Source organism: Ruditapes philippinarum, unplaced genomic scaffold (assembly GCF_026571515.1).
Source record: "Ruditapes philippinarum isolate M1 unplaced genomic scaffold, ASM2657151v2 ctg661_1_1_1_1, whole genome shotgun sequence".
NCBI lineage: Eukaryota > Metazoa > Mollusca > Bivalvia > Venerida > Veneridae > Ruditapes > Ruditapes philippinarum.
In genome coordinates, this window is record NW_026861494.1 from 157,384 (window position 1) to 184,069 (window position 26,686).

Below are 26,686 nucleotides of genomic sequence, written 5' to 3' on the forward strand. Positions count from 1 at the left end.
GAATTATGTGAACCGTTTTTATAGTCTGTTTACTCTGTCCGTGAGACCAGGGTCATTATTCTATAATATTTCAAGCTTGAAATAAAGACTGCACCATAAATTCCGAGGCACTTTTGTGAATATTCGTTTCAGTGAATATTGATGTTAATCAAATAAGGTTGATGTGTTAACGTACATGTACATGTATATGGCCCTGCATAATGTATATCACTAATTTCATTCCAAGTTGTGTAGATTTCAATAAAGATAGAATAAACGTATCATTTAGCATTGCAAGTTCCAATTCTAGATATGAGTCTCCGTCTTCTGATGATAAATAAGGCCTGCATAAATGTGCATATATTTTTAATACAATACAACCAAAAACAGTTGTCAAATTGTTTAGCACGTGACTTTTACGTAAACATGGTATAAAAATAGACAAAAAAGTAAAATTCCTAAAGAAACTGGACTTCATCTACGAATTATAACTATGAATAAATGGCATAAAATCAGAACGCATTTCACTAAAGAAAATCCATTTCATTATTTTATTAGGATGTCTTGTCTCTAAATCCTATTCTAAATACGTTATCAAATTTTTTTTTCAGGCAAAATGCTCAAGTTGTTTTATCTGTCGACTATCCCACATTTTAACGAACAACTACACCAACTTTTACTGGATTCTTTGGTTTCATAAATGTTTCTTTAATAAGATCAAGATGTTCCTGCAAACACAAATAAAATCATGATCATTTTATTAAAATAAATATTTTGTTTGTTTGGTTTCACGCCGACTTTAACATGATTTTTGGTCATATCCCTGCAGTAGGTCCACTTAACAGACTTTCTTGGATAACTAATCACATGATTTTTGGATCAGCGATAAGAGACACAAAACATTTCGGTAATATGTCCGAGAACAATTGTCTGGCAGTAATTTCATCTCACCCAAGGATTGAACCAGCGACCCTCCAGAACATCGTTCGCTAAGCGGGCGGGCAAACTGTGACAAACTTGATTTTAAATTTCAACGAAAATGTGATCATCTAATTCTAAAATGCATAGCTATTTGCTTAGTTTAAAGCAATATATTTATTAACAAACTAATTTGAAAAAAAACAAAGAAATAAAACTGTCATCAATACAGTCACATACATGAACATGGACATACAAAATAAACAATTTACATAATTCATAAAATTATAATGCATATAAATAACTTACAGCAGTCTCCGGACATTTTACAAACTTAAGCTTTCTCAACACCGATACAGTGGCTATTTTGGCCTCAAGCAATGCAAGTCTCATCCCAATACAATTCCTTGGACCATGACCAAACGGCATGAATACAAAGGGATCACGTTTAGCCTTTTCTTCGTGGGTAAATCTAGAGCAAAAAAAGTCAATTTATATACTAGTATATCGGAAACATTTTCCATCTAACGTACAGCATCTGAAGTTAAATCCTCATCAGTCCAATAACAATTTAGTTTATACAAATCTATTTCAGTTCAATTCTGTTGGAAGCTATAGACTTATTGAAACACTCTCAAATCCGTTCCTGGAACCAACCAGTACTAAGCGGATGAATGTAAAGTTTCTTCCTCAAGGAAACAACGACTTGCCCTGACAGGGTTTAAAGCCACATGGTCAGCAATCCTTAGATTACTGGTCTGACGCGCTAACCACTCGGCAAAGTCGCCGATAACAATTTCAAAAAGGTACCTATTATTATTCAGAATAATGCTTAAACCTAGATATCTAACAAAAATGTAATTAATACCTTTCAGGTTTGAATTGCTCTGGCTCTGGATAGTAACCAAGAGAGTGGTGTACTTGCCAAATTGAGAACCCTATAATTGTATCCTGTGGGAACCAGTGTCCATCTATCTCAATGTCATTCTTTGACGCCACTCTGTTCATCCTTCAAAATATTTTAGATTGTTATTAATACTAAATATATTAATGCGTATGAAAAGCCCTAAACAAATCGGAATGAAAAGCCCTTGTGTGGTTTAAACAAAGTTTTTTTTTTGTGAAAACAAACAAGTTATACAATATTTGCATCTTTTATCTTTTCCAAAAACATATTTTCTTGAAAATAGCCAAACCCTTTACGTTATGCTGTGACTGTCGTCTTAGACATCCCATCATATCTATATCAATTAGACAATAAAACATTGTCATATAACCATTAGCCAGCTGGCAGCGTCTAAATTTACCCACACAATCAGTGCTTACGCCCCTACTTTTTAAATGGGACATTAAAAACATACATTTGTACTCTAAAATTTAGAATATATAGGGGAAATTATCAGCGAAAGGAAAGATTCATAAAATATATACAAATTTCGTATCTTATATAGAATTTTCTTCGTATGTTTTGTAAAAATGTTATTTGACAAGATTGCAAGGGCCAAAATATCGAGTACCTACCAAATCGACCTTTACAAGTTCATACACAAAGGGCCTCCGTGGCCGATGTGGTAAAGGTCGTTGTCTGCAAACAAATTGCCTCTCACCGCTGTGGGTTCGAATTCCAAAAGGGACTTTTGATTTCTTATGTGAGGAAGCTATCCAACTAGCTTACGGAACATGGGTGGTTCCACTCAGGTGCCCGTTCGTGCCTGAATAAAATGCACGGAGTGGTACCTGAGGTTAAGCTGGAAAATTGCCATTTGACCTATACCGCATTGGTGCCACGTAAAAGCAAACAAAGTAAAACCAAACAAAAAAGTTCACACACACAAATTAAACACTATTATCAAACTTAAATCGTATGTTCTTACTTGTTAACAGGTGGGTACATCCGTAGTGTTTCACAAATCACTTGATCCAAATACGGCATTTCCATAACCACATCGTATCTTACCTCTGTGTCATCCTTAAAGGTTAATCTTCAAACTTGATATATGAGTACATTTAAATATTTGTAGGTCAACATATAAGAATAAATAAGAAAACAAAAAAATTAATAAGACTCTCATTAAAGAAAAAAGTCAATTTGTGAGAATAATAAGATAAGATTGCTGATGTACCAGTTCTGCTTTGTAAATGAAGGATTTGGATGAAGGTTGAAATAAGGCTAAATAGCTATATTTGATTTATCTCATTATAAATCATGTTTAAATACATATTAAACTGAAACCATCATGAATTGAGATTAATTTGTAAACACGTTTTGAAAATAACTCAATCGACTTACAGATGGAAAATGCTGATCTACTTCTTTTAGAAGTTTATCCTGTACATCTGGATGTGTGGCAAGTATGTAAGACAGGTAAGTTAACAAGAGAGCGGTTGTTTCATAGCCAGCTGCAAACACAACAATTCCCATGCCAAGCAATTCGTCTAGCAAAAGCTCTGCAATCCAAGTATGGAAATCAATTGTAACCATCTAATTTTTAGGCTACCATATAATCGTAGCTTTATAATCGAAACTGGTGCCAATCAAATGAATGTCAGCAGTTGTTTTGGTTATTTTCTTTGCTATAATTGAATTTAAAGGTAAAAGTTTTAAAGTAAACAAGTCCAGATACGTAAATTGTTTTCAATTTTACATAATTTCTATCGCTTACTTTTTCCAGACTGACTATTTTCTTTCGTCTCTTCTGTTCCCACTTCAAAGTTTGCATTCATCATCAACTGTAACATGTCTGTCCTCCCTGTCTGAAATACAGAAAATAAAAACAACAATGGATATATAGGAAATATTGAATAACATTTGGATCTCTTATTGAATTTAATGAATCGATTGAATAAAACATTATGGGACAAGCCTCTGACAAGGACAAGTTTATTACCATTTTATTCAACAACAGTTCAATAAATATAATCCAGAATATACACTAATCATATTATCATGTATGAATATCAATAAAATACCCTAAAAATAAGGAAATGACATATACAAATGTATATCAGTTTGACCTTGCTATAAACAAAAGTGTAACATTAGTACATTCAGTAATTAAACTCATTTGCGTATTATATAAAGGCAATGTTATAATGTTAGAAAAGTCATATGATATACTAATCTAGAATAAGAAAATTGGGTCAAAGACAGAAATTGCCGGGTTGCATTTGTATACCAAACACCATGAGGCTGTAATGTTATAAAAACTTTCTACTATTGACCATTAATGTCGAAAAACAGGAAGTGGATGAGCGACAGACCTGAAATAGAATACGACAGTATGACACCACGTGTAAATGCTGTATATCAAATGATAAGTAGTTACTGAGAAAACTGTTACGAGAATTTTCTACCATTCACCGTTAGTGTAGAAAATTTCACTAAGTCAGTTAACAAAAGTGGATGAGCGACAGACCTGAAATAGAATCCTACGGTATACGACCACGTGTAAATGCTGTATAACAAATATCAAGAGGCTGTGATAAGTAGTTGCTGAGAAAACTGTTATGAGAATTACCTATCATTCGCCATTAATGTCGAAAAGTAAACCAAGTCGGTAAACAAAAAGTGGATAAGCAACAGACCTAAAATACGAGGGACGGTCAGAAAATATCCGGACTTTTCATGCTCCTCTCTTTCCAAGTGCAGCTATATACACACATTATTTATTGGTAAAAACTACATTCATTCGCCAATAACGTTGTCAGTTTATTTTCAATGATAGGTGTGTATACACAGTATTTTGCCCTAGATGTTTCGTCTATCATGGACTCTTTGTTAGAGGAACAACGCTCTGTAATAAAGTTTCAGGTTGCAAAAGGTGAAAAGCCCTGCCACATCTTTCAGAGGCTTAAAAAAGATTTTCTGATAAATGTGTATCACGTTCAACCTTCTACAACTGGGTTTCTCAGTTTCGTGAAGGCAGAACAAGTGTTTGTGACAGGCCTAGGACTGGGCGGCCAGCTGAGGCGGTGACCCCAACAATAGTAGCAAATGTTAAAGCTTTTGTCAACAAAAATCTTCGAGTAACTTTGGAGGAGGTAGCAAACAAGTTTAGCATCGGTAAGGCATCGGCACACAAGATTTTACACGAACACCTAGGCATGAGCAAGGTAAGTGCCAGGTGGGTGCCTAGACAGCTGTCCGCAGATCAAAAGGCAACCAGAGTAACCAATGCAAAAGAACATTTTAACGTTTTAATCGTGAAGGAGATAAGTTTTTGAACCGCATTATCACTGGAGATGCGATGTGGGTTCATTATTCCGAACCTGAGACAAAAGCTCAGTCAAAGCAGTGGAAACGAGCTGGTTCCCCACCTCCTTAAAAGTTTAAACTGTCTCCTTCGGCTGGCAAAGTCATGCTTGTTGCCTTTTGGGATTCACGAGGAATGATACTTACTCATTTCATGCCAAAAGGTCAAACTGTCACCGCCAAGTACTATTCTGAAGTAATCTGAAAAATCTCGGAGAAAAGCTGAAGCAAATGCGTCCCAGGTTAGCTCCTTCTTCACGATAACGCCCCCTCCCATACCGCCGCAGCTACAGTGGAGGGTATCAACTCTTACAAATGGCAATTGTTGTCTCACCCTCCTTATAGCCCAGACCTCGACCCCTGTGACTTTTATTTGTTTCCAGAACTGAAAAAATTGCTTGCTGGAAAGAAATATAAGACCAGGGCGGCTTTGATATCTGCTGTTACACAGTACCTAAACCATAGGTCTACGTCATGGTTCACAGCGGGAATACAAAAGCTCCCACGAAGATGGCAATAGTGCGTAGACGTAGGTGGAGAATATTTTGAAAAAGAGTAGAAAGATTTTTTTAAAATGTTGAATGGTTTTCGAGAACGAGTCAAAAGTCCGGATATTTTCTGACTTCCCCTCGTATAATCCAACGGTATGGGACCATGTTTTTATGCTTTATACCAAATATCAAGAGGTTGTGATAAGTAGTTGCTGAGAAAACTGTTACAAATTTTTTTCCCCACCTGACAGCTCGCCGCCGACCATACTATAGACTGGGTTTGCATCTGTGCAACCAGGCACCGAAGTAATAGAGAAAAAGAGTTACAATCGTTTGAATTACAAGGAAGGATATGAATTTTGACAAGAAATAAACAAAAATATGATTAAACAATAAAATGTTCCCTAACAAAATAGTCGAACTGCTCTTTTTGTATGTTAAGTGCTGATTTCAATTTAGATGCATCACACCCTTTTGGAAAGTTACAAATGTTATTTAAATTTACTTTCTTTGGTATGGTTTTAATAAATATTATAAACAACTACTGTACCAATAAAAGACAACCCATTGTATAGCCTATAAATGATTTGTCTTCAGGTTTGTTAATCGCATTCTGGAATACATATATTGTCAATTGCTTTTCTGATAATTCATCAATCATTTATTCAAACTTACATCTCCCTTTTCCTGTCTTTCATTGATGATAGCCTTTATGACATCAGTAAAGAAGCTAAGCGCTTTTTTGGAATAAAACAGACATACTCCCAACCATTGAACCATAAAACTGCCAATTCTTGGAAAAAACACTGAAATGGTTTGTTGTACAGGGATATGTTTGAATATATAGAAAAAATCCCTAAAATACGTCAAAATACGACAAGAATTTATAATCAAGACTAATTCTAAATATTATTCTATTTTATTATGCCACACTGACTATGCTCATTATCCATTTAGCTTTAAGTTTGATATAAATTAAGTACACAAAGCATCAAAGGGATTTCATTTGACATTTGTGACACAACAACGAGAATAACAACGAAAAAGATATTTGGCTTCTAGGGGATTCCTTAACTTAAATTGGGAGGAAATTCAAAGCTTCAGATAGGAATATTATAGGTAATTTTATTATACGGGCGAAAATTACTTATCAAAACATTCCCTACATTTCATTTTTAAAATGTTTCAAGAAGTGTAGAAAACATAATGTATACTGTTCCCAAGTCTGAATTTGTTTGGGTGGACATTATGCAGAGGATTAATGACGAAAATCGCATAATAGGAAAGAAAAGGAAAACAGTTAGTTTGGGCGCAAACAAATTAGACACACAAGTATGAATTGATGTCAATGAGAATGCACCAGGTTTCTCACGTAGGTTTGGATATGTATTACGATATAATATGTGACACTTTGTTTAAAATACATGTATTGAAACTACATGTAGAAGAATTGTTTGGAGAAATAAATCATTATTTTTTTGTGAAGAAAACTCTTCTACTTACGTGGGACTATAAGGATCTTACATCGGCTGCCGGTACAGACCGGAATATCTAGCTTGAGAGTAACTGTTAACAAGGCTCTGCCGAAAGCTAAATATTCCTGTCTGTGGGTGTAAGACAGGTTTTTCTAGCACCGGAATTCTGTCTAATATGCAAGAACAGAGTGACCTTCATACAAGTCGCAAAAATTCATACTAGTATTGACTAAATATGGTCTTGTTTTTTCATCTTTATGGGTAGACTGTGATATGTAGGATTTAAAATTACTAATCACTTATACACTTTATTTGGGTTCAAGGGGCCTTAAAACTGACTAGAAAGTTATGATTAGACATTCTTTAATGAGCTTTAATTTCAGTTATAAGGATCTTGCACCTGCTATTGGTACACATCGGAATATCTACTTCGAGGGTAACTATTATTTACCGTGGTTACAAGGCTCTGATGATTTTCCGCTAAACAGTTACCTGAGAGCTAGACGGTCCTGTCTGTGACGACAGCCGTTGTTTAATTCTTTTTCTTGCAAATTACAAATTTATGATGTTTTTAAAAGAAATTACGAAAACAAATATTTTCTTTTAGCACTATCACTTTTACTTATAGTAGCGTATGAATTTACAACTTTATTCATATCGGCACAATGACATCATCCTAAAAACTCAATTAATTCATAAAAAGCAGGTAAGAACGGCCATTTAAAGCACGCGACTTGCCTTACATGGGAGTGTGAGGCAAGTTTTTCAGCAACAAAGTAAACAGTAGATAATACTGCCTGATATGCAAGAAAAATGCACTCTTTAATAGTTATATCAGGAATTGCAGTGTACCAAGTTTGCTGGTCATATTAGGTACGGTGGCGTACTTTGGGTACTGGTAATTTTCGGTACCTTTGGGAAGATTTTATCCTAATTTGGGTCAAATAATTACCACCAATACGGCATGACATGATGTGCTTACGATATGTATAACTTAAGGGCAAGATTGGTCAAAGGTTAAGACATCTACATTCATGTCCGTTGCGGCTGGTGTTTAAGCTGTTTTAAGACTGTGAAGATACAGTTTAAGAAATTCTGATTGTTGGGTTTTACGTCGCACTTAACACAGAAAAGGTCATATATATGGGGACTTTTCAGCTTTCCAAAATATGTATAAACAACAGTTTCAGTAAATTCATAATTGAAGATTTAAAATGTGTTCTTACGCCAAAAAAGATTGGAAACTTGAAATAAAATGTTGTAATACAAAAAGTACAAATGGATTTAATTAAAAATTAAATGCTGTTGTTACATTTCTGAAAGATTCTCAAGGATGCACATTTTCTTCTATTTTAAGTTTTAAACATTCACACGTCACGCATCAACAAAACTTAAAGAATTTGCAGAGAAAACTTTAACAAATTAATGCATATTTTTCATTAAAAATATATGACAGCAGGTTAATAATTCTGTTTGTATCAATAACTATTTTGTATCATGCAGGTTGCCAATTCAAATAAAAACATGTATTATCTCCCCCAAAAGGGTCTGTGTGAAAATATGCTGTTTAACCACGTGATAAAATAAGTTAAAAATGATTACCGGCAAACATGATCAATGGGTTTAACGCTGACTGTCCAAACACTTGTTGAGCAAGAGATACAAACTGCTCGTCAGGATTATTATACGAATCTGTCCTAATCCCAAAAGCTGTTCCAGCAATTACATCCATAGTGTAACAGCCAAAATGTCTACAAGTACACAAAAAATATATGCAAAAGTAGTATAATAGGGTAAAGGCAACTCCATCTGATATAAAAGAAGTAACAATTTGAAAACATCTTGGCCTTAAAAACATATATTTCTGATATTAACTAAGTCTTCGAATCTTAGAATACAAATTTAAGAATTATCCTACTTTATTCCTACATCGTTGTTTTTACACAGAGACAACATTGATAAGCAATAAATTGTATGCACATAAAAACGTGTGCAAAACAAAAGCACCGCATAGGCACTCATTGATAATCTCTATTGAGACATACTGGTAAATGGAATAGACATCAACCAAGTCACCAAAGATTTAAATTCTCCCATTCTCAAAGCTGCACATAAATGCATTCCACGGATAGCAAGAAGAGATTAAAAGCCAAGCTGGAGTAAATAACTGGACGATCTGAATAATGAGTGGCCTACCACAGCCCTGGCAAGAAGCAGAATCTCAGGAAAACAACATTATTTATGATTAAGCGCCAATAAGCACAAGCAATACACCCCAGGAGAAAATGCTTGAGAGAGAAAAACTGTATGTAAAATGGAAAAGGGCGGCACCAAACTATGGAGACTCACCAAACAGATAAATGGTAAAGGCGGTAACAAAAGAGCACAATAACACTGCAAGTTAATCACACTCTACTGACACTGTCGGCTTTACATATTCAATCCAAACTCTCATATTCAATGGTCAGTGTTCTATTTAAAACTATGTAAAAGTTCAGATAATAAACATCGGTTTAGAAGGATTTTTAACATCAGCAAAAATCTCGATATTCTCTTATATGCAAAGCTAATTTTTGTTAAAGTCCCCATAATATATATTTGTAAAATTGATACGACTGTTCATAATTAATGCAAAAGTAAAGCATATAAATAATCATCTGTATAATATACATATCATTGCCTAACACAGAAAGTAACTGTTTGAAAGACAGCTCCCTTGCTGGCACAAAAGCCCTTCTCAGGGCTACCACCTCCTTTTCATATTGTCTCTGGTTACTTACAATAAGGTTTACATTGGCTGCCGTACAGTGACCTACTTTTTGCTCAAAATTCATATCTTTAGCTAATATTACATGGATATCGCATCAAGGTAAATTATCATAACTTTGTGCTTCAAAATTTACCCTTGGGGTGGGGGGCATGACTGTTGACATGTCCGGGGTCCGTACCTGACAGTGAAAACTGCTTGTTGATGGACCCTCAGTAAACGTAAAATTAAGTCAGTCAGTCGTTTGAGCATTTCAGATTCAGTAAGAAAAATAAGTTGAAAGGAAACTATGCACGAATAGCTCCAAATATAATGAGGTGAAACTGAGAAAAATCTGCAGAAAACAAAAATGGAAAATCATCAATGGTGTTGATATATAAAAGTATTTTTATTTGCCTGCAGTAATTCAAACCCGAAATCAAAACGGAGAACTATTACATGTATACATGTATCATATCATCCAACACGGAGATATACAGATAGCATAGGTAAGTACAAAGGTAGAATACTCGCCTGCAAGAAGTTGTTAGTTCGAGTCTCAGGTGGGGTGCTATATTCTATTATTTTCTATTTTTGCAGCACATGCAATATTACTAGAGTATATTTACATGAAATAATGAAATTGTTGTGAAATTTTCAAATTTATGTTTTAGCTACTTATATTCATAAGTTTTGGGATAACGCCGCTTTATAATAGTATTTCAGTTTTATACTTGCGGGCAGTAACTGCTAACTTTTACTATGAATCAAAGGTGTAGTTCGAATTCTTTCATTTTCAAACATGTACCTCTTCCACGACTAAAGCTAAAGAACTCGTTGTCTAAAGACTTACACGCCTACTTACCAAGCTAGAGATAGTGCCTAACTTCTTATGTTTATTGCAAAATGTGGTAATGCCAAAACATTTACTTTATTTATTTATTTATTTATGCGTTCCATCTTCTGTACGGCCTTTACATTTGAAGTCCCGATGCAGTGATGAACTGCACCGTTCTTCTAAGGTCCTCTTTGCTGCCCCATAGCTTGTTGTTGTACGCTGTAGGCCAATACATCTGGCGGGCCTCTTCCAGGTTGGGGCAGTTCTGCAGGATGTGGAAGGGCGTCTGTTCTTCTGCTCCACACTGGCATGAAGCTGTATCGGCGAGACCAAGTCTGTTCATATGCTTTCGTAGACGGCAGTGTCCAGTTCTGAGCCTGATAACTTGGCTGGGTCTGTTTAGTTTGTTGATATTGTCGTTTTGGGATTTGTAGCCATCGTTTTTGTCTTTCCATGTGTTTCTGAATGAGCACTTTACTAAAGTCTTTGCTTCATTATAGGATATTGGGGGTTGGGGTTGCTCCTTCTTTGACCCTTCCTTGGCTAATTTGTCTGCAGCTTCGTTGCCGGCAATGCCAACATGGGCAGGAATCCATTGCATTACAACATTGTTGTGTTCTGACAGGCGGTCTAGTTGTGCCAGCAGCTGTCTAGTGGTGGTGTCTGATGGTCCTGCTGAGAGGGATTGTAGAGCTGACAGGGAGTCTGTCAGGAAGTCAACGTTCCTTCGCTGTACCCCTTGCTCAATCAGGTGATGTGTTGCTGAGTGAAGGGCCTGTACTTCGGCTCTGTAGTTCTGTTTGCCCACTGGAGTAGCTAGGGTAAAGGGAGTTCCTTCATGGTTGCTGATGTACACCCCGCTTCCAACGTTTTTGACTGCTCTTTCAGCTGATCCATCGGTGTAGGCTTGGATCCAAGAGTGTGGTGGATAGCGCTGATGGATCATGTCCAGTGTATGGGCTTTCTGTTGGACAGGATTTTGTGACTTGTTCTCAACTCCTGGGACATCAACTCTGATTGTGTCTGGGGTGAGTGGTTCTATGTCTGTGTCAACTGCCACTCCCTTTTCACGATTCAGATCTCTGAAAATGTGATTCAGGCTTTGTCTTTTAAGTCTGCTTTTGGGTCTGTTCTGGAGTTTTGAGTGGAGCGGATGGGATGGTAGTCTTCGTGCTTTCTCAGAATGTACTAGCACCTTGCACTGCCTCCTTGACTTTAGCGGTTCGAGGTTGGCTGTCTTTTCCATTTCTGCGACCGGTGTTCCAGTGGTTGATATCACCAGGGGTGGTAATGGGGACAAGCTCCCATTACTTAGAAAATGCTCCAACGGTGTGCGGAAAATATAGCCTCTGTCAACCTAGTCCAGCTCCTGGCCTGCACGCATGGCTTGTTACTAGCCCGGCGGACCTGCTAATACTAACAGGAGAAGGGGCGAAGGCGGTTCTGTGGCGCCATAACCACTGCTTCGAGTTGACAGAACTCGTAAGCCTAGGAAGTAGGAAGGCAGTCTGTCTAGGAGAAGGAAAACTCTAATTTCAAACCTCCGCTGCCTTACGGCTATACCCCCTCCGGGGAAAGTGCTAGCTGAAGAAAATCACCAATATAAAATCCGGAGGACGGAGTAGGTTCTAGAGCCCTGGCAGGCAGCTATTCTTTGGGAGGAGGCCACCCTGAGTAAAAAAACCTCAACCACCGAAGTCGGCGAATGTCAGCCTTTATCGGCGTGGGAAGCGAATCGGACATTCACACACAACCCATCAGTATGGCCGTACAACTAACGTTGGATCGATGTGGTGTCGTCCTGTTGAACCGTGGCCAGGGTAGGGCGGCGCCGGGACCCGAGCCTCGAAGGGGCCCACAAAAAGCTACTGACTGCGGCTCTGGTACTCCTATGGTGACTATGGGAGGACAGAGTACAGCTACTAGTCACAACCAGCCCCTCCGCATCATGCATTGGAACGCAGAGGGTGTGCAGCACAAAAAGCTAGAGCTGCAAAATTTCCTGAAAACTAAAAGCATCGACATCTGCTGCATCCAGGAAACCCATCTTAATGAAAACCACCGATTCTTCGTCAGAGGTTATGAACTCTACAGACATGATAGACAAAATAGACCTAAGACAGAAACCTGACTGTCCTCAATCTCTACAGCCCTCCAAACAAGCAGATCAAGCTACCTCAGCTAAATGACAACCAGACTAACAGGATAGCAGTAGGCGACTTCAACAGTCACTCTCCCAGTTGGGGATACAAGGAGCCACACGATGACACACGATGACATTCAGAAAATCTCGCACCGTGAAGTGTCATCACAACTCGGGGGCAGTGACCATAAACCAGTTATCATCACTGTCCAGAAAAGTATCAACAGAGAAGGCAAACTATCACCAAGCTGGAACTACAAGAAAGCTGACTGGAATGTCTTTAAGATCCTGACAGACAGAAACTGTAAGAACATCCAAACTCAAACATCAGATGTGGACAAGGCTGCAAGTTTGTTCACTGAAGCGATTCTCAGTGCCGCTCAAGAGTCCATACCTAGAGGTAGAAGGCGGGACTACAAACCCTTCTGGACCTTAGAGCTGGACAAACTTCAAAATCAGATGAAAGAAGCCAGAGAAATCATGGAAGAAAATCCCTCTGAACAGAACATCCTAATACATAATCAACTAAAAGAACTTTTTGAGGAAGAAAAGGCAGAACAGCCGAGGAAAAGCTGGCATAAACAAGATTGCATTTGAGAAAAATGCTATGCCACCGCATGGTTCAAATTTCATAGCTGTACATCAAAGGAAAAGAAAGTAGGTCACATCATCAAAATCTAGGTCAAAGTTCAATTTTACAACTAAAACTGTGCACACGGTCAAAATGTCATTGCTGTACATCAAAGGAAAAGAAAGAAGGTCACTGTCCCCTTGGGCAAGGCATAATTTTGACCCAAGGGTTTAATAACAATCTTTAAACAGGTCCACCAAACAACATTTCAAGTCAAATATCTAAGCTATAGCTTTCTCCCATTCAGAAAACATTTGTTTTATTTTCTGTTTTTACTACGTGTACATAATGAGAATCACTGCCCCCGGGCAGGGCCAATTTGTGACATTAGAACAACTTTGGTAGAGGACCTATAGATGATATTATATATCAAACATCAAAGCTCTATGCCTTGAACCTTCAGACAAAAATTTGTTCACTATATGTACATAATGAAAATCAATGACCCCCGGGGCGGAACCAATTTTGACCCAAGGGCTATAATTTGAACAATCTTGCTAGAGGTTCACTACACAATGTTTCATGCAAAATATCTTAACTTTATCCTTTGTAAATTTAGAGAAGATGATTTTTTAAGTTTTAACTATATACATATAGGATAAACCTATGGCTCCCAGGGGCAGGGCTAATTTTGACACAAGAGGCAAAATTTTAACAACTTTGGTAGAGTACCTTTAGATGATATTATTTAACAAACATTAAAGCTCTATGCCTTGTACCTTCAGACAATAAGATTTTTTTATTTTTTACTATATGTATATATTGAAATCAATGACCCCCAGGGCGGGGACAATTTTGACCCCAGGGCTATAATTTGAACAATCTTGCTAGAGTTTTACAACACAATGTTTCATGCAAAATATCTAAACTTTAGCATATGTCAATTGCTAGAAGATTTTTTAAAAGTTTTTACTTTATACATATAAGGAAAACCAATGACCCCTGGGGCGGGCCGATTTTGACCCCAGGGCTATAATTTGAACAATCTGGGTAGAGGTCTACCAGACAATGCCTTATGCAAAATATCTAAGCTCTAAGCCTTTTGGGTCTTTACAAAAAGGTGTTTTAAGTTTTTAATATATGTACATATAGTGAAAATCAATGACCCCGGAGCGGGGCCAATTTTGACCCCAGGGCTATAATTTGAACAATCTTGTTAGAGGTCTACCAGACAATGCCTTATGCAAAATATCTAAGCTTTAGGCCTTTTGGGTCTTTACAAGAAATTTTTTTAAATTTATTCTTATAATTCCTTTTGGTTGCCATGGCAACCAGATTTCTGCAAGGAATGAAATTCTTTGAACAACTTTGGAAGCCCTTCACCCAAGAAACAATCCTGCCAAGTTTGGTTGAAATTGGACTAGTGGTTTTTCACAAGAAGATTTTTTAAGTTCACTATATAATCTATATAACACACACACAAACACGCACACACACACATACACACAGGTGAATCGCTATACGCCACTGCATCGCAGATGATGCGGTGGCATAAAAAATGCATCTCTGAATCTCGAGAAAGACACCACAAAGCTCTGGCATCTTACCAATCTGCTGAACAACGACAACCGACAGCAGAAGAAAACAGTCCTCCTAGTTGACTGCGAACCTGTCACAGGAAAGGCCGCTGCAAACGTATTTGCCAGAGTATACGAGGCGGAGAGTAGCGTCAACCTCCCACAAGACCGAGTCAGAGAAGTAAGACAAGAGACCAGAACACTGGAGAACCGTAGGGAAAGTGAAGTGAGCCCATACATGTCTGACAGACTGACCATGCAGTTACAGGGTGCACTGAAGAAGTTGAAGAAGAAGAAGTCACCAGGCGCAGATGGCATTACCAATGAAATGCTAAAACATCTAGGCTGCAAAGCCAGGACTACTCTTCTCTACATCTTTAACCTCAGTTGGCACTCTGGTAAATTCCCATCCAAATGTAAAGAAGCCCACATCATACCCATCTTCAAGAAGGGAAAAGACAAGAGCAAACCAGAGAGCTACAGACCCAACAGTCTACTGAGCTGCACTGGTAAACTCCTGGAGAGGATCATCAACAAGAGGCTAGTCTGGAACCTTGAGTCAAACAACCTGCTTGTTCCAACTCAGACTGGCTACAGACAACATCACAGTACGGAAGACCAATTAGCCTACTTCACGCAAGACATAGAAGATGCTTTCCAAGAGAAAAAGAAGGTGCTTGACCTTTCCAAAGCGTTTGACAGAGTCTGGAAGGAGGGTCTGCTTTTGAAGCTGCTTCAGATCGGTGTGTCTGGGAAGCTGCACAAATGAATCAGGGGCTACCTATTCAACAGAACAGCAAGAGTCAAGCTCGACAACACTCTCAGTCAGCAAGTAAAGATGAGAGAAGGGGTGCCACAAGGAGGATTAATATCCCCGACATTGTTCCTCGTATACATCAACAACCTTGTGTCCAACCTGCCAAGATGCGTGTCGAACACCCTACATGCTGACGACCTTTCTATCTGGAGCTCCGAAACAAGTGTAGGTACTGCTACAGTTCGAATCCAAACAGCTGTGAACAAGGTAGCAGAGTGGACAGACAAGTGGGCCCTAAGCATCAAAACATTCACAATAAATGCAATATGACCAAGTCTTTATATGGCCTATACAGTATTGGACCTACGTAAACGACCCCGCCCTCAAAAGTATAGGTTATATAGAAACTAAAAAAAATCTAAATAAATTCCGCTAAATTGTCTCGATCAGAAGCCTAGTTATGATTCCTTCCAAAAACGAGCTACCGACAGTATTGAAATAAATGTTTGAAATATTTGTAATGAATTATAATATCAATAAAAGTATTTTGACTTATCTTGACTTTCACGTAATAAAAGTATTTTTGCTTTTCAAATTTAAGGTTAAATTCAAATTTAAATCTTCCTATTATCAGCCATTCAACATATCTCCAAGGAGGCGCGCATGTACTTACAAGCAGTATAATTTTACTATCAGTAAATATGAGATGCACGCTGCTAAATACAAGTACGTACCAGACCATCCCATGAATTAATTGGTTTAACAAAGAACCGCCTGCAAAGGAGCAGCTTCATTCACCAATTAAAGAAGCTAAACTAACAACATGGCTGCAAACTTAGACCAAAATCTTTTTCTCTTTGCAACACAGATATATATATGAGAGTATTGGAAATATGGCGTACTGGTAGTACTTAATCAACTAAGTCAACATCGACAACTGCATGGTCCTACAATGAAGTCCTGTCACTGTGGTGTAATTTCTTGAAATGAGAGAGCAGACCAGCTGACAAAACAAGGGACCAAAGGTACCAGTCACAAACAATTTTAGCCACGAAGAAAAGGTTACTTTGATAAAAACACTGATGAAGTCTCAATAAATCAATGAAAAGTTAACTACCATCTCCTTTTAAGAGCTGAACAGGTTATGCTTACGTAACCGACACAACAGGCTCAATACATAGCTACATTTATTAGAACTCAAAATTGTCACCCAAATGTTCCTGTAGAAATGAAAAGAGAACATACGCAAAAGGTGCCCACTGGAGTGACTGTATTGAAAGGAAAATGGTGAAGAAGCTTTCTACATTTAACTGGGGTTTTTTCTACTTACTTCCTAGAGTCAATAGATTCACCAGCTTTTGCTTTCTCCATTAGACCAGTAGTAAGCAGTCCAGCACAATAGTTCATCTCTTTCACCATCTAAAAATGTAGCCAATAGATTTAATTTTACTTTACGTTTGTAAAATATACCAACATATATTTAAACAAGTAAATGATTTTCAAAGGCGGTTAGAAAATTATATGGCAAACAATTACTGATGATTGAAACAATATAAGCACATTTAAAAATTAACATTTTCTTATTATATTCTGACGCAAAAAAAGAAATTGTGCACTTTTATATTTGCTATATTTGCGTCGTTACTAGGAATTACTGTGTGTTTTTTGTTACCTAGCTAGACCAGATTATTAATCCTCATACTTCATTACCTCTAACATGATGACAATAAAGTTACAAGAAAAGCATTGATGCAAAGCATCAAAGGGCGTCCAAACAGCAGGTGCAGATGAACTAGTAGATATATGATGACAAGATATTCTTATAAACTTTTCAATGGTTCATTGGGTTTTACCAGAATTGTATATCACTTTTGAATGAACGGACGAAAGACATTGTTCATTATTTATAACTTTGATCGGCATGCTAGAAATTAGAATATTACTTGTTATTTCTTTTTGATCGTGGTTATTAATAGCAACAGATATACATGTATACAATCATTTATAATCCATATGTGTAACGCATGATCAACACCATACTTGTGTAATTGTCCCTTATTATGTTATCGCTATTAGCGAGGACCCCCTCTTAAGGTATCTGTTCACACTAAGTAACAATATGACACTTGTTATATTATTACCATGTTGATCATGTTGAGCATAATTGTTTATTATACAATAAATGTAATTTCTATTTTAATTAAGAAAATACAGATTTTATGAACATTGTTTTCTTTTCTTTTTGTGTGTGTGTTTTATGCGCTATTTTAATACTGAGTTTTTACGTTTACTACTATTTTAAGAATTCAATTGTCATAATGATCGACGATTATAAGTCAAAACTTAACTGGAAAAAGTCAGTAAATCATGGTTAATCTTTCAATATATAATATTGTTTATTCTTAAACCATATACATGTACATTTGTATTTTTCTTTATCATTTTTTAAATTATCAATCAATTGAATAATTCATAAAATCTGATTTGTAACTTTGAATAATTCCTCGGAATCTTTACTAAACACGAATAACAAATTAAATAAAATGTTTTAAAGTTGATAGTGTCATATTAATGCCATAAAAATGTACATTTTTTCTCAATTATTGTACATATTTATTGTTTTTATCTCATATAGATAAAATATAACATGCGATTTGTGTTGCTGGTTTTTTTGGGGTTTTTTTTTCGAATTGTATGTTTATGTATAATAATGATCAATCAATTCGAGAGTTGATCTGTGTTTATTAATTATTGTAACCAAACTAAATGACAAACATTCATTTTGAAAAAAGCTTATTTATCTGTAAAATATTTGTTCTGTTCTGTAACGATATCAAACATCTACTCCAAAACCGGGAGAGACCGGACAATAAACGTGTGGTACTATTCGCCGGTCATTAGTAAATCCCGGGAGAGACCGGGAATTACCGATAGGAGTACATCCCTCTATAAATAGATTTTCGGTCATCAACTCATCATTCTATTAACAGCTTTCGGAATAACATACCATAATAACCCACTGTGTACTACAAAATGATAAGCAAAAATACCCCGAAGATCGCGATTTATTGACGGAAAAGGTTATTTCATTTGAAAATGTTTGCATTGCGAAATTTTCCAGTTCGCCATTCATTGTACATATCGCGACTAATTAATAATCAAGCACCCTCATACCGATCGGAATGATCGGCTTTTATTATTGGCAACTATAAAAGGCTCGATAAGTTGCTGTCGCCCTTTCACAAAATCTCATTTCATTCCAATAGGCGCCGCGCTTCGGCGCGGACGCCAATAAGCTATTAAAATCATTACCATTTTTATTTTACCAGTACTGAATGTTGGTGTTACAATATGTCTCACACGTTTCCATTGATCACCCTTCAATGCTATCAGTGTTTGATTCATTGGCCATGTGTCCAGTGACTCTGCTGTCTGTTAAAGAAATATACGTTCATGGAACACTTTCACCATGATTTAAGAAATAAGAAGTATGCAATATACATGCTTACAACCTGTCACTGCCACATTTTATATACATGTTAAAGGTGACTCATTTTCCAGTATCAGGCAGGGGCCGCTTGGAATTTATATATCTCTTTATACATATTATATTATACATTGTACATTATTTTTGTGCCATCTTCATGAAATTTGAAATAGTTCCATAAATAACCAGAAAATAACTAAGATGAATTTACTTTAAATAAAAATCTATATGTTAATTTGAACAAAGAGAAATGAAATTCATATGCATTGCTGGCAACAATGGTAAGGGTTATTAAAATAATCAAATTATATATATATTGACTTACAAATCTGTTTTGAAAGTTCAAATGATCTTTGATAAATATTTTCTTCAGCAAACCAGTATCAGATACATTAATGGTTGTAAATTTACCAAAAGTAATCCTGTAAAATGTAAAATACAAATAGGCAAAAAACAAACAAGTATTATACAGTAATGTAAATCTTGTTTATAGGGGTTTATGTTTCATTTTTTTATTGGCATATAATGAACAGGACCAGGGCCCAATATACTGTTGTTACATAATGAACCTACTGGCTGTTAGCTTGCTGTTGCATGGCCCCTACACTAAATCAATTTGCTTGCTAAAGTGCATCACAGGGTGAGAAAGTTATGCAGCCTGACCACAACTTGAATAAAGGGATACTTGGAATAATGTTCCACAGATCTACAGACTTAACTAACAGTTTTTCTCCAGAAGTAGTAATTCTATACATTTGCCCACCCACACATCCACTATGATTGACTGCAAATTCTAAGAATTATGATTCAATAAAAATCAATAAATTATATAGATACATACACAAACATAAAATTGAACTCTGATTTTCATACGGATGTTTTTGGTCATTATACACTTACACAGATACTGGTCCGTATTTCTCTAACATTTTATCATCTACTTTTTCCCATTTCTGAAAAGTAGATACCAATCATATCTGAACATCACATGATATTGTAGCTACTTTCATTTTGGACATTTTATTATCAATTCTATGAATAATATAGATTTCACAAATACCTCATCATAATATTGTACTTTTGCAAAGAAAGAAATTTCATAAAAATAAAACTTTAATCTTGATTATCTTAAGCAGATTGTAACAACATTTATCTCATTTAAGTTTCAAAAACATTTAACTTTATAGAACTTTTGCCATGCATACATTGAGTCAAGTACAGTAAACTCCGCTTATAACGAACTCATCGGGGCATTCAAAATCTGTTCCTTATATCCGGAGTTCCTTGTAAGCATATAGCGAATTAGTTCCTTGTATCAGGAGTTTTATAGCGAACAGATTTACATTATGTTTACCATCGTCCGCCATTTTGGAGAGCATTTGATTGTATTTTTTGGAATTTGAAACTATTTCAGTTTTAGTTTTACTCCCTATTTACTCCCTATTTCTCATAAAATATATTATTTTGTTTCTAAACTCTTTTCGTTTTCTTTCCGTGATTGAGAATAAACAAGATTTTTGATTTTTTCCTTCCTTTTATATTGAATATCTTCTATTATATTTTAAAGGTGACTTTTACTAATGAAAGATATAGCTTTTTTCATTTAAATCAAGCGTACTTTGCAGTTTGCAATGGATCATGCATGCAAGCATGCATGATTATGTTGAAAACCGATTATAAATTATTATAATTATTTTACTCGAGCAAAACTATTGAAGAAAAGAAATACTAGAATGAAAGGAATAACCGTTTTATCTTGGTGAAAAGAGCTCATGCTAAAAATATCCTAAATAGAAAACTGTACAAATTCATTTTAATAGATGTATTGAAGTACATACAACAATAAACGGTACATTCGGCCGAGTTTTAATCCGTGCCAATGAAAACGAATGCTGAAAATGCGGGATCTATTTACGGATAGTCAATATTTTGGAGTTCGTTATAAAAGTGTAATTTTCTGTTCTTTTAACTAAATTGGGACTAAGAAATGAGTTCCTTATAAGCGATAATTCCTTAAAACCGTGTTCGCTATAACCGTATATTTTTATATTAAATAAAGAAGGGCAAAATTCGGGCCAAAATAAATTGTTCCCTATAACCGGAAGTTCGCTATAACCGTGTTTGCTATAAGTGAAGTTTACTGTAATCTGTTGACATATGAATCTAAAATCACCTGGCCTGTAACAGAAAACAAGTTTCCAACCAGTGGTAGTGGGAAATCTCCTCGTAGCTTGTATTTTCTCCTCCATGCAAGATGAGATAACCATTCATATCTGAAAATTAAGATCAGAGATCATACGAGAAATATATAAAGTATTAATGACAAACGGGTCATATCATATTGGATTACTTGACTGTGACATAATATTTGATTACTTGCGAGTTACATACATCTTGAATTAAAATCAGAAAATATATAACTCACAAGCAATCAAATATATTTTCTGATTTTAATTCAAACCATTTATATATATTTTAGTTCAAACCATTTATATTTAGGTAAAGTTTTATTTCAGACTACCTTGTTGAATGTATACATTGTGTTCCTGGTCTGTTTCCCTAAAAATTCTCTAAAGTTTTTTTGTTCAAAAAATATTTTTCTTAACCTTTTTCTTCTTTTTCTGACAAAGATATTTTAAATTCATGCTAGTCTATTTTAAGTCTCAAACAAAATAAAACAACTCAAACTTAGGGTGCAAACAATACAATGTTGAAGTTCATATCTTAACAAACATTAAATTCAATATCTCCTACATGTCAAAAGATAACTGATATCATAAACTAGAAAATTGTCTGAAAAATGCATTCCACTTGTTTGTTCATTTCCACATTTGGACAGCTTGACAGTAGGACGGATGGAGAAAGGTAAAACTTTATACTCCCCCCCCCCCCAAAAAAAAAAAAAATAAATAAAAATAAATAAATATATAACTTTTAAAAAAAAAATATTTTTATTATAGTTATTAATAACTCAATAGTATTAAATACTTACATCACTGATATAATCCAAAGTAACAAAACCGTGGTCACTACAGTCCATAAAGACAGGGAAACACCAAAGACTTCCATGTCTAAAGTCAACTTTGTTGTCCTGTTATTAAGTATAGAAAAAATAATGACTCCAAAAAGTAGAAAATCTTGAAAAATTATCAGGCCATTCATAAACTGTTTGATCAAATGACTAAGTCTTAAATGCTGACAGAGTGTCATGACTTGGTCAGGTCATTATGTTCCAGTGTAACACTATCTGATATTGAAAAAATTGAAGGTTCATAAACCTATTCTTTTAATTTTGGGAAAAAATGAATATCTCATTACATTTAAGTAGTTGACACAATATGTAATATCTATTTACTTAAATGAAAGAAAGAAATATCAGATTGTCTGCTATTTGCAGATGCCAAAAAACTTCAGCTACCAAAACAAGTTTAATAATTGCCTTTGTTGAGGAAGTGGAGATGACTTATGGAAAGCAATAATTATGGTTTATTTATCTTGATACTGCCTAGAGTTTTTGTATGAAGTGTGAAGTGACATGGCATTGTGACTGACATTAATTGTGTTGAAATTGATAAATATCAATCAACCCACGAAAAATGCTAATTGTACCTTCTCCCAAGGGCATTAATGGGAGATAACTGAGGACAACAGGACATCAGATGCCACATAATGTAACTTCACAAAATCATGACCGTTATATTATTAGTAGGTTGTCATGTAATTTGTGACCATTGAATAAATAAAATAGCTCTGTCGTTGCTGTTGTTGTTTTTGTTGTATAGTGTACATTGGAACTGTCTTGTACAAATAACAGATATACATCTAATCTACTAAAACAGTTTATTTTTAACCAGAGGCTTGAATTTTTCCAACATCTTAAGGTGAGGAAACTGGTAAAAAATAGATGTCACTTAATGTGAGGAAACTGGTAAAAAATATATGTCACTTAATGTGAGGAAACTGGTAAAAAATTAATGTCAATTAATGTGAGGAAATGGGTAAAAAATAGTTGTCACTGAATGTGAGGAAACGGGTAAAAAATAGTTGTCACTAATTGTGAGGAAACTGGTAAAAAATAGATGTCACTTAATGTGAGAAAACTGGTAAAAAATAGTTGCCACTTATTGTGAGGAAACTGGTAAAAAAAATAGATGTCACTTAATGTGAGGAAACTGGTTAAAAAAAAGTTGTCACTTAATGTGAGGAAACTGGTAAAAAAAATAGATGTCACTTAAGGTGAGGAACCTGGTATAAAATAGATGTCACTTAATGTGAGGAAACTGGTAAAAAATAGATGTCATGCAAGGTAAGGAAACTGGTAAAAAAATAGATGTCACTTAAGGTGAGGAACCCGGTATTAAATAGATGTCACTTAATGTGAGGAAACTGGTAAAAAAAATAGACGTCATTTAATGTTAGGAAACTGGTAAAAAAATAGATGTCACTTAAGGTGAGAAAACTGGTAAAAAATAGATGTCACTTAAGGTGAGGAAACTGGTAAAAAATAGATGTCACTTAAAGTGAGGAACCTGGTATAAAATAGATGTCACTTAATGTGAGAAAACTGGTTTAAAAAATAGATGTCAGTTAAGGTGAGGCAACTGGTAAAAAATAGATGTCACTTAGGTGAGGAAACTGGTAAAAATAGATGTCACTTAATGTGAGGAAACTGGTAAAAAAATAGATGCCACTTAAGGTGAGGAAACTAGTATAAAATAGATGTCACTTAATGTGAGGAAACTGGTAAAAAATAGATGTCACTTAAGGTGAGGCAACTGGTAAAAAATAGATGTCACTTATTGTGAGGAAACTGGTAAAAAATAGATGTCACTTAAGGTGAGGAAACTGATATAAAATAGATGTCACTTAATGTGAGGAAACGGTAAAAAAATAGATTTCACTTAAGGTGGGGAAACTGGTAAAAAAAATAGAGGCTACTTAATGTGAGGAAACTGGTATAAAATAGATGTCATATTCTGAAATATTCACCAGGAGAAAAGATAGTTACAATATTTATATTGAATAAAGCTATTGATTCTAGTAGATGTTGAATTATATTAGCTACAGAACATTTCAAACTGCATAAAAGGGATATACAGTAGAATCCCTACTAAAGACCACCTCGGATTTAAGACCACCCCAGTTTTTAAAAGAACGGAATTTTCTGTTCTTTATGTCAATGGTTACATGATCCAGAATTAAGACCACCTCACTTATCCACATTTAAGACCACCAAATTCAGTCCCAATTCCTTATTTTGTTCTTTATTTGACCTCACTATTGAGACCACTGATATTAAAATCATGTGTGTGTGTGTGTGTGTGTGTATTTGCGTTTATTTATACTCGCCACCGGTTGCCCATATGGGCGAGTCCTCCAGAAGAGTATTAGTCATTTTAGATTTTTGGAGGATAGTGCAATTACAGATACAGAAAGATGCCCCAATTCCAGAAGCTTCTCCTGGTTCTTTAGCGTGCCAAGTGTTTAAGCACCCATACACGGGACCTCGATTTAAAGTCTCATCTGAAAGACTGATTAGTAATTTTAGTTGGCCAGCCCACAATGTCGAGATTACAAGTCTCGCGCTCTAACCGATTGAGCTATGCGGGCTGGCATAATATATATATATTAAGACCTTACTCTTAGGGATCATTTCTATATTAAAATCAACACCTTCCTAGATCTTAAATGTGTTATTCTCTGCTTGATTGCTCTTAGGCATGACACTTGATTACACAAGGTGTCAAAAGCTGTTATTTATGGGATATTTAATGAAAAAAGGTGAGAATGTTAATTTCATAGTGGTTTAATGTTGCTTTATGCACATTTGTTTTGTGAAGAAATAAAGTCTGATATGATATGTGAATTATGTATCTCATACAATAATTATTATTCAAATCAGAGCAAAGAAAATTTTATATTAAATTTCTTCAGAAATATGTTTTCTCATTATAAAATATATACTTTTATAATGTATTTGCAGGTTAAGATACATATTGTTTGTTCATACAAAATGACTAAAATAGGCCCTGGTCATATCGTGTGTAAGCAATGATAAGAATATCCACAATTAAGACCACCCCGCAATTAAGACCACTTTGGTCCAGTCCCGGTGGTGGTCTTAATTGAGGGTTTTTACTGTAAATGGAATATAAGGAATACTGAAGTATACATAGTAACCTGAGGGCCAGATAAAAGGCATTGTATATGTCATGCAAGTGTATATCAGACCTTGGTACATGTCAAATCCAACAAAGAAATTTGCTGAAAAAGGCTAAGACTTAATGTACAAGTTTATATAAACCTTCTTATTGAAAAGGCAATAATATATATAAAAAAAACAATGACTGCATGTAGGCCTACATATTAAACCTAGAAAATTGATTATATTACATACATGCACCAAATTAAAAGTGGGTTATCAAAAAATAAATAAACAGAATGAGATAAATATATCAATTACCTGATCAATACACAAAACAGGTTAAAAGTTATTTATAAATATCATCTGTTTTATTAACCCATTACCAGATATATACGCCTTTCTACGCCTTTTTCACCCCCTCCCCCTTTTTGCTTTCTCAAATGGTGAAAAAATGCCTCATTTAGGCCCCCAAACACTTGTTTTTGTTTGAGAAATGTTGTTTAAAAAATTGACCACTTTTTCGGCGCGGCCCCCCATCCAAAAGATACATCAGGGGGTTGCCAGAAGGGGGATGTGCCCCCTTCTGTTTGTTTGGGGAGAGTCCCCCTCATCGCCAAGAAAATTTTGGACTTGTGGGAGGCTAAAAATGGCCCCAGGTCGATCATAAGGTAACATGTAACCAATGCTGAAAAGCCTTTGACTGTATCTCAATCCATTGAGAAGTGGCAGCACTTTGAAATCAATTTTGATGGAAAAAATCAACACAAAATAGTGATTTTTGGCAATTTTGAGATGTCCCCTAGTTGCCATGGTAACAGGAAATTTCAGACTGAGCATGTTGTTACAAAGGGAATGGTCCAGTCAACATTTGTGCCAAGTTTGATTAGTATTGAAGCAGTTTTTATAGTTTTATAGCAACTTGAACTTGTAACGGGAGACTTTTCAATGGAAACAGCCATTTTTCACAAAATGCTCATGGGGTAATGGGTTAATACAGTTTTCCATGCTTCGAAAGAACATCAAAATTTCCGATATTTTTGAAGCTCTGAATACGTAATTAGCACGGTTGGGCCAATAGCGACCTAACTAATTAATTTGCACGAGTTAGCTTATAAATAACCGATAAAACTAGTACATACCTAAATTCTAAAACCGCCTGGCAGTCGACACTCTGAAAGGTCGGATTTGTCCAAAGCACACACCGTCACTTTAAAATTAATACTAAGACTGGATAGTACTTAGATTAGAGGGTTAGATCCTGACGCATGTGGTTAAATAAAGCATTGAGTCATTAAGGTACAAATGTT

General features: G+C 35.6%; 1 protein-coding gene and 1 long non-coding RNA gene across 2 annotated transcripts; both read right to left on the reverse strand.

Annotated features, from left to right (window-relative positions):
- Positions 1-178: 178 nt before the first annotated feature.
- On the reverse strand, positions 179-26,686 carry LOC132715831 (cytochrome P450 3A14-like). Its single transcript, XM_060698912.1, has 15 exons — positions 26,519-26,686; positions 22,227-22,325; positions 21,408-21,507; positions 20,135-20,187; positions 19,560-19,656; positions 19,060-19,179; positions 17,078-17,166; positions 8,718-8,866; positions 6,316-6,446; positions 3,561-3,651; positions 3,188-3,345; positions 2,772-2,866; positions 1,766-1,906; positions 1,207-1,369; positions 179-707 (listed from the first exon to the last, which is right to left on the reverse strand). Exons 2-15 carry the CDS (start codon positions 22,301-22,303, stop codon positions 633-635), a joined length of 1,539 nt encoding a protein of 512 aa, XP_060554895.1. The 5' UTR covers positions 22,304-22,325; positions 26,519-26,686; the 3' UTR covers positions 179-632.
- Positions 13,935-14,915, reverse strand: LOC132715832 (uncharacterized). Its single transcript, XR_009623737.1, has 2 exons — positions 14,407-14,915; positions 13,935-14,077 (listed from the first exon to the last, which is right to left on the reverse strand). It is a non-coding gene; the product is annotated as an uncharacterized LOC132715832 (long non-coding RNA).

Excerpts from the sequence above, each read along its gene's own strand:
- LOC132715831 (XM_060698912.1), bottom strand. The coding sequence starts at position 22,303 with ATGGAAGTCTTTGGTGTTTCCCTGTCTTTATGGACTGTAGTGACCACG. Across the intron at positions 19,657-20,134 it reads AAATACGGACCAGTATCTGT|GATTACTTTTGGTAAATTTA; the intron begins GTAAGTGTATAA and ends TACATTTTACAG. Across the intron at positions 19,180-19,559 it reads TGAACTTTCAAAACAGATTT|ACAGCAGAGTCACTGGACAC; the intron begins GTAAGTCAATAT and ends TTTCTTTAACAG.